Here is an 8,416-nt window from a genome sequence, read left to right on the forward strand (position 1 = left end):
AAAAAAAAAAAAAAAAAAAAAAAACTCCCACTTCTACTTTAGGAAAAAAATTTAAAATTAAAGGAAGTAACAAAAATAAGATATAAAAAAGTTTCCGATCAAAACGGAGAAAAATCACAAAATCACACCTCATTGAAAAAACTATATAACTAATATAACGTGTTTACTAGGGAGAGGTTTCCATAACCTTCTAAAGAATGCTGAATGCTTCTTCTCTTCCTCCATGGACGTGGGATCTCATAAATAAAATATTTTTAATTATGATTTGAAACTAAAGTCACGGGTTCTTACTTGAAGCTCATCACTTTCTTGTATCTTTTAAATGTACGAATACCACTCTTCTAATATTTATCCAAAAGCGGAAAGGTACAAGAACGTGACGAGCTCCAAATACTATAATAGGAGCATATAACTTGAGTTTTGTGATGTTTCACATTGGTTGGGGAGGAGAACAAACCACCATTTATAAGGGTGTGGAAACCTTCCCCTAGCAGACGCGTTTTAAAGCATTGAGACGAGCCCGAAAGAGAAATCCCAAAGAGGACAATATCTGCTAGCGATGTATCTGGGTCGTTACAAGTTTCAACTCATCCCAATTAGTAATATTTGTAGTCTAGTGCACTAATTCTAGTTACATGAGTGGTATAAAGATTTGAGAGTTTTTTGGGTAATTAGAGTCGAGAGAGAATTCCGTGACTGGAAAGGAGTTCCTTTACGTAAATTCTCATTTTCTTATTTTTTGTTGTCTTCTTTTCATTTATCAGTTATTTTTCTACTTATTCGTACGTTAAGAGTGAGATGTTTTTTCTCCTATATCAGAGCTTTAAGTTTGTAGTTTCTTTGAATGGTTGCATTATTGTCTGCACTTCCACATTAGAAAATTTTCTTGAAACGAACTGTGGTTCTATGGTTCGGTGAGTAATACGGGTCTCTTTCACTCTATGAGTCCATTAAAGCTTGACATAAAAAAAAAATTGATAGAGGATTAACTTTGCCTCTGGTAAGTGAAAGTCAAGGACGTGTTGATTCTAAGTTACACAAGGTCTTAAATTATAGATCGAACCGTGGTGCTTTTGAAAACTTGCTTGGTGATTGTGGTCGAGTGGAGTCGAGCGGTAGTTCGAACAAATGTTGTAAGAAGTTTGACATAAGTGATGAAGATTGGGAGGACATGGATTTGAAAATTTTTGACTAAAAATATTGTTGCTGAAAGCAGGTAGCACTGGCATCAGGAGTCAAGTATATTGAAAAAGTGAGGGAGGCTCAATTGGGAATGAGAGTGGAGAATGTGGTGTGTGTGGATGCAAAGGGATTGGAACTTCAAGAAGACAACCTCCATCTCACCACACAGGCTCAGGTCATTCTTGGTCAAATGCTGGCCGATGCCTACCTCACCCACTTTGCTCCACCACTCAAATCGAAGCCCTCGACCTAAATACCTCGTCTCGGTTCACAACTATAAACTAATAAATGGTTATTGAACGACACCTTATAAATCTTATCTGATTGTCTGATGCTTTGTTTTGTTGTTTGGGGAATTGGAACTTGAAGAACACGACCTCTACCTCACATAACACGTGATCGAGTCATTCTTGGTCAAATGCTGACCGATGCCTATCTCACCCACTTTGCTGCACCACTTGGCCTCCGTTCATAACTAAAAACTAAATGATTATCGAACGACGTCTTATAAATCTGGTTCGGTTTCTTTGCTGGAATTATCATTTAAATAAGGCTTATTTGTGCTTTTGTAAGTCGTATATGTATTGTATGTGTAATCCTGTTTGATTATTGTGAGTGTTTACATTTAGAGGGGTTCTCATGGGTTGGTGGTATCTTTGGCGGTTGTGGTAATGAAGTGAATGATAATAGAATGTGACCCACGAATTAGTGTAAACTTAACCGAATGAGTTTCCGGAATGAATTTCTTGATTATGGTGAATGTACTAATGTTTAAAAATCGAGGGTACTAAAAAAGTTCAAAAATACTAATGGTAAGATATCGAGAGTACTAAAAAGGTTCAAAAGGGCTAATGGTAAGAAACTGAGGGTACTAAAAAAGTTCAAAGGTACTAACGACAAGAAACCGAGGGTACTGTACTAATGGTAAGAAATCGAGGGTATTAAAAAAAGTTTAAAATGTATATTCAATTCATATAGATTACTTTAACACCCTCTTCTTCCCTGCTAGTATCCCTGATCCCACGAGTGAATAGAACGCCGGATCTACTGATCTTATCTGAATCGACCCATCTATCCTCCTAATGAGAAGTTTGGCGCAAATAACTAACCAGACAAACCTAGTGGATAAATCAGGAATGACAGTTGAAATGACGAAAAAATATATAGGAATTAATATATGCTCTAAAGTTAAAAATATCATTAAAAAAAAATTTAAAAAGGTCTCTCAATTTAATTATTTGAATTAATAGGGGAACGGGAATTAATTATATTATAAAAGTTGTTTTATATTAACTTTTTTAAAAAAGTAAAAAATATTAAGTTAAAAAAATTAAAGGGTATTTTCTAAACTACAAAACTATAAAAGTATTTTCATTAAACGAGTAATTTAAAAAAAAATAAAACGTGAGACACGTGGCAGTCTGGTATTCCTCAAATAGCAAAATGCGGAAGAAAACGGCCATCGTCAACCGCTGGTATCCGTGTAATTGGTCATTGAAGAAGAAGGGATAAGGAATTTCAGGAAAGAGCTCAGGATTTCTCCGGCGTCAATCGAGATCTTAAAATGGCGGCTCTTCATGCTTCGGCCTCCCTCTCTCTCGCCGTACGCGGTACTCTGTATCTCTCTCACAGCTTCTCCGTCTATCTCTTTGGTTATGTGATTGTTGAATATCCAAACCATTGATAAACCAAAACAATGTTTCAGATGCTTCCTTCGCAAGAAGAAGAGCACCACAAGTCTTTCCTCTCCACAGAGGCTCCCTTCCGAATTTATATCGACTTGGAACGACGTTTGCTACTGGCTCTCCACTCGGTACTGATTCTTATTATTTCTATTATTCGTCTAGTTCGAATGTTTCTGCTTGATTTATTGATGATTTATATCATTTGACGAGTTCTTCAGTTCAATTTTATGTTGGAGTTGCAATTTCAAGTATACAGTGGTGTATATTACGAATTCTGGTAATGAACATTGAACTGCCCTAACATCTAAATAAAATCTGGATACGGTGTTGAGAAAGAAATATTGCAGAAGTTCCAGTCTAAGTGATCTAATGCAACTTTCATTCTGACTTAGAGAGTTTTATGGTTACTGTTAGATTAATTGGAATATTAGGAAATTGGAGCTGGAGCCATTTGAAAAATAGTATGGTAATTGCAATTTTTTAATTCTTCGTAGATTTTGGCAAAGGAAGCAATAGATTCCACTTGATTTTATGAGTATCAGCTAATGTTTACTCTTGTTCCCAGTGTTAAGCAAGCCAACTGGTCAAAAGAAGCATAAAGTGAAACCAAATTCTGTTTCTATACGATGTGAGCAAAGTAGCCAAGAGAGTAACATTCTGGATGTTTGGCTTGGGCGGCTTGCGATGGTTGGATTTGCAATTGCAATTAGTGTTGAAATAGCAACAGGCAAGGGACTTTTAGAGGTATGGCCTTTCTAATTACATCAAATGGGTCATCGTTACTTATATTTCTGATAGCTGATAGACCATCTTTAGCTTTTGGAAGCTTGAATTTTGCCAAGTTTTTTCTAAAGATCTTACTGTTTATGACTAATAAGATACTAGCTCCACAGCACATTGATATCAGGCCACATTTTCTGTTCAAAAAATTATATTCTCCATAATTATTTATACAAAAGTATCCTTTGTACCACTTTGAGTATTCCGTTTGAAGTGTTGGGTTGCTCTAATGATGGCCCCTGAAACGTGTCTAGATTGTATTCCTATGGCTTTTTTTCGTCACTCTGCCATTTTTATTCTCACACACTTGTCTCGCTGATTTTGGCTTGATATAAAAGTGACCATTGAATTATTCTAGGCTGGTCATTGGATGTGCGGCATCTGCCTGATTGATTTTGGCCTGATATAAAAGCGACTGTTTAGTTAATCTAGGCTGGTCGTTGTATGTGCCTAATTCTTTATCACTGTGTTTGATCTTCCCATTTGTTTATTTTGTCCAGTTAGTGGAATTCCCAGTGTCATTGCCAGACAAGTTTCATAGGAGATACCACATTAAATTAACTGAAACCTTACCAGAATCACTGTTTTCATGATGCAGAATTTTGGAGTAACGACTCCTCTGCCAAGTGTGGCCTTGGCAGTTACCGCATTGGTTGGCATACTGACAGCAGTTTTCATCTTCCAATCAGCTACCAAAAACTGAACATATCTAGATTATCTTCACACTTTATCTGTATAGTTTGTAATCCTAAAAGATTATTTCATTGATATTCATCTTCAATCGTTGTAATATGCTCGAATGCGAACAACGGGCAACCAATAGAAACTTCTTTCACGAAAATGTCTCCTACCAACATCAATGAGTCAATGACTGTTTTCAGGTTTCCTGTAATGAAAAGGCCATCATTCTTGTGCATAATATTATGAGTCAATGGCTACTTGGAGGAGACCCTTTGTTGCCCAAGATCAATATATCACGTGTCTTTGTTTAAAGAGCTGGGCCACAGTTTGTGTTTCAGTAGAAGATAAGTGCTTTATATTGCTTTCTAAAGTAGTTCAATATATTCCTTTCAGATATGAAGAAGCTTCTCCATCAGTCTAAGTAAGTTCATTCACTCTGGCAAACAAATATACTTGAAGGAGAGACAAAGAGCTTTATTGCCTTCTGTCCCAAAGAATCAATTCTCTTTCAGCCTTTACATGTAGAAGTTTTTGGTCTAATATTCACTTGGAAGACAAGGTATCTCTCATGCCATCTCCCTGTAAACTGATGCTTTGGCTTTGTCTTTTTCAGTTGGCCTTACTTTCTCCCACAGAACTAAGATCTGGTGCACTTGCACTGAAAATTTTGCCATCTTCTTTATATTCCTTGTATACTGCAGCATGGGTGCAGTGATAACCAGGTTGAGGAAGCGACTCTTCCAGAACCGTGAAGTGAGAATCCTGATGGTCGGTCTTGATGCATCGGGGAAGACAACCATTTTGTACAAACTAAAACTTGGTGAAGTTGTTATGACCGTACCAACTATTGGTATGCTCTCTGATCATTTATTTATTTATATATTCTGGATAGGATTTTACTCTGAAAACCCATCTTTATTTCCCCACATTTTTTGACAAATAAATTGTTTTGAGATAAAATGGATATTAGCCCGTGTTATTATTTAGTTTTTTCTTAAAATTATTTTCAAGAATAGTTTTATTAGAAAATTTTGATCCTGCTTTTTCTCTTTTGAAATTTGGTTCGATAATGTGCATGTCTTGGACAAAATGTAGAATATATACTTTTGTTTTTATTCTTTAGCTACATATTACAACTTTATGGAGTATTTTCCTCATTTTACCCTTTATATATATTAATAATTACTTAATCTTGATAATAATAATTTTCAATTATTTTATTTGTGCAAAATAGTTTGTTTACTAGCAATTTGTAATATTACTATTTCTACTAATTGTTTTCTTGAGAATTTTTGTTTTTTTTTTTAAAAAAAATTTCAAGTATTCTACTACTATCAACCTGGAGTGTGTGAAATTGAAAAGAAGACTTGTGCATAATAATTGTGGGACAGTTTTTTTTATAGTTGCATTTTATGATCCAGGGTTCAATGTGGAAACATTAGAATACAAAAACATTAGCTGCTCTGTCTGGGACGTTGGAGGACAAGATAAGGTTTGAAATCACACCCTCTCACTCTGCTTCTGCTAATACTTCACTTCGATTGCGATCTGAAAAACTAAAGAACATCTGCTTCAAAATTTATGTTAATGAAACTGTAACAATAATGGTCAAAACATATGCTCGTGAAAGTTCTAAAACTAGAACATAACATTTCAAATAACCCTGCAAAAATATTTCTTTGATGTTTGTTGTACAAGTGGTTTGAAATTAACAAAATAAATACGGTGAGGATAACTTATCTAGATATATTTCCAATTAGTTTTAGTTGTAAAAATAACTTTGAATCTCATCTTGGGGCCGAAGGCTTTGCTTATTGCAGTGAGAGAAGAGCCATTTGAGTTGAATTATATCAACCTATGGTTAAAGTTCAAATAAATAAAAATTTTATAGGCCGGATGGATTCATGGTTCTTCAAAATTTGAACTTCATCTATTATATATGTATAATTATTTTTTCGATTCCTAAATTTTTTTAAGTTTTCAAATATTGGATTGAGTTGAGTTCGTTATTTAATAAATATTGCAGAAGTTCAAAAAGTTGTCTTTATCCAACTGCTCCATGTTAATTTGAGTCTTTATCCAACACAACCATGCTCCATGTTAGTTTGATTATTTACTTGGTTATGGTGATAAAACTGGGAAACAAAACATTTAATTTGTTTTGAACCAAACAGATAAGGCCATTATGGAGACATTACTTCCAGAACACACAAGGACTTGTATATGTTGTGGACAGCGGTGACAGAGGGAGAATCTGCGAAGCCAGGAATGAGTTGCATCGCATTCTCAGTGAGGTATAGCACTCAACCTTCACTATGTTTAGGTATATTCTTATGCTTTTTGAGATGATTTTAAGATGCGAAAAGAAAAAGAAAATGACAGCCAGAGCTAAGGAATGTAGCTGTGCTTGTGTTTGCTAACAAGCAAGATCTTCCACAATCAATGTCTGTGTCTGAAATTGCAACTAAACTTGGCCTCCACAGCCTCTCTCAAAGAAGATGGTACGCAACTTATTTTTGTTCTGTTGAAAAATATCTGGGATGAATATGAACTTTTGAATCTGTTCTGAAATCATGGTTTACAACAATTTTCTTTTTGTTAAAAGAATATATAAGTTTTTTCGTTTTTGAATTTTTCAAAATGTTTTAATTTGGTTATATCTTTTGTTGCCATTTGAATTTTGTGTCTAATTTATTTTGAGATTATATTTTACGAAAGTCAATTTTAGAAAAAAAAATTCAGCTTTAGCTTAATTTTGTACGTGCTTTCCTCCATTTTTATCTTGTATTTTTAGCATGATAGTATTTTAGGATTAGATAAATAAATCCTAGTTTTTTCGATTGGTCGTATACATCGTTTATACTAAAAGTTTAAGAATTTATCGAATATTTTTTAAATTTTAAGAATTTATTAGATATAATTAAAGTTAATGACTAAATCTGTGATTAAAAAATGAAGATTAATATATATATATATATATATTTGCTTTTTTAAAGGTACATACAAGGTACGTCTGCAACTTCTGGGCAAGGGCTGTATGAGGGTTTTGATTGGCTATGCAACAACATTATCATCAAAGACTCTCCATGATGCTTTATATATACTTTACTAGTAATATTACTTTGAATTCTCCAATTCATTAAGAGGTGATGAATATACGTTAAAATACCACTTTATCAATGAGTATTTTTAAAAGATCAAATCAAAATCATAGAAACTGTTGAGGTTTTTCAGTTCATCGTTGCAGTATATTCTTGAGGTTTAGTGTGTTTAGTGCCTTTTGAAATAAAATAATTTCTTTTTCTATTAGTATGTTTGTAGCTTGTATTAGACTTTCGCGTTATTAGTACGACGCTCTAACCAACTGAGCTAATAGACAATTGATTATTGAATAAGGTAAAAGATTGTCCTCGTACAGAATGGTGGACCATGCAAGTTTTAGGTTTCAAACATGCGACCTTCTCGTTATTAGCACTAACCTACTAATATTGACATAACTCTCTCAGCACTAACCAAAACAACTAACCTACTAATATTGACATAACTCTCTCAGCACTAACCAAAACATTGGCATAACTCGTACGAAATAGTTGCCCATGCAGATTTTGAACCTGCGAGTACGTATCGTCTTCATACAAAATGGTGGCCCATGTAGGTTTCAAACCTCGTTATTAGCACGACACTCTAACTAACTATTTGATTGTTTAATTAATAAAACAAAGACATAACTTTGACCAAACAATTGGTACAAGACCTGGTTTCAAACCTCGTTATTAGCACGACACTCTAACTAACTATTTGATTGTTTAATTAATAAAACAAAGACATAACTGTTATTAGCACGACACTCTAACTACTGGGTGGCCCATGCAGGTTTCAAACCTACGACATTCGCGTCGGCGTTATTAGCACATAACTCTGAGCACAACATTCCGAACACGCAATTCAAGCTTAGCTTGCGTATCGTCCCCATACAAAATGGTGGCCCATGCAGGTTTCGAACCTGCGACCTTCGCGTTATTAGCACGACGCTCTAACCAACTGAGCTAATAGGCCATTCATTACAAAAGTATTGACATAACTCTGAG

At 34.6% G+C, this 8,416-nt stretch overlaps 3 protein-coding genes and 1 non-coding gene across 4 annotated transcripts in view; 3 read left to right on the forward strand and 1 right to left on the reverse strand.

Annotated features, from left to right (window-relative positions):
* Nucleotides 1-1,810, forward strand: part of LOC111811293 (probable carbohydrate esterase At4g34215) — a 2,770-nt gene extending 960 nt beyond the window's left edge. Inside the window, exon 2 of the mRNA XM_023698069.1 lies at nt 1,217-1,810. Coding sequence (XP_023553837.1) covers nt 1,217-1,435 — 219 coding nt within the window. The 3' untranslated portion in view covers nt 1,436-1,810. The remainder of the gene's footprint in view (nt 1-1,216) is intronic.
* Nucleotides 1,811-2,632: 822 nt separating this feature from the next.
* Nucleotides 2,633-4,566, forward strand: LOC111811313 (stress enhanced protein 1, chloroplastic-like). The gene is made up of 4 exons (XM_023698094.1): nt 2,633-2,792; nt 2,888-2,995; nt 3,433-3,611; nt 4,246-4,566. Exons 1-4 carry the CDS (start codon nt 2,747-2,749, stop codon nt 4,348-4,350), a joined length of 438 nt encoding a protein of 145 aa, XP_023553862.1. The 5' UTR covers nt 2,633-2,746; the 3' UTR covers nt 4,351-4,566.
* An 87-nt stretch (nt 4,567-4,653) lies between these two features.
* Nucleotides 4,654-7,566, forward strand: LOC111811312 (ADP-ribosylation factor 1-like). Its single transcript, XM_023698093.1, has 6 exons — nt 4,654-4,887; nt 5,030-5,178; nt 5,750-5,820; nt 6,503-6,622; nt 6,711-6,829; nt 7,325-7,566. Exons 2-6 carry the CDS (start codon nt 5,031-5,033, stop codon nt 7,416-7,418), a joined length of 552 nt encoding a protein of 183 aa, XP_023553861.1. The 5' UTR covers nt 4,654-4,887; nt 5,030; the 3' UTR covers nt 7,419-7,566.
* A 744-nt stretch (nt 7,567-8,310) lies between these two features.
* Nucleotides 8,311-8,384, reverse strand: TRNAI-AAU. Its single transcript has one exon. It is a non-coding gene; the product is annotated as a tRNA-Ile (tRNA).
* Between the last annotated feature and the right edge of the window lie 32 nt (nt 8,385-8,416).

The sequence above is a fragment of the Cucurbita pepo genome, chromosome LG15 (genome assembly GCF_002806865.2).
Source record: "Cucurbita pepo subsp. pepo cultivar mu-cu-16 chromosome LG15, ASM280686v2, whole genome shotgun sequence".
Taxonomy (NCBI): Eukaryota; Viridiplantae; Streptophyta; class Magnoliopsida; order Cucurbitales; family Cucurbitaceae; genus Cucurbita; species Cucurbita pepo.

Coding starts and splice junctions, on each gene's coding strand:
- LOC111811313 (XM_023698094.1), top strand. CDS start 2,747: ATGGCGGCTCTTCATGCTTCGGCCTCCCTCTCTCTCGCCGTACGCG. Junction 2,996..3,432: donor TGCTACTGGCTCTCCACTCG/GTACTGATTCTT, acceptor TCTTGTTCCCAG/TGTTAAGCAAGCCAACTGGT. Junction 3,612..4,245: donor CAGGCAAGGGACTTTTAGAG/GTATGGCCTTTC, acceptor TTCATGATGCAG/AATTTTGGAGTAACGACTCC.
- LOC111811312 (XM_023698093.1), top strand. CDS start 5,031: ATGGGTGCAGTGATAACCAGGTTGAGGAAGCGACTCTTCCAGAACCGT. Junction 5,821..6,502: donor ACGTTGGAGGACAAGATAAG/GTTTGAAATCAC, acceptor TGAACCAAACAG/ATAAGGCCATTATGGAGACA. Junction 6,623..6,710: donor TGCATCGCATTCTCAGTGAG/GTATAGCACTCA, acceptor AGAAAATGACAG/CCAGAGCTAAGGAATGTAGC.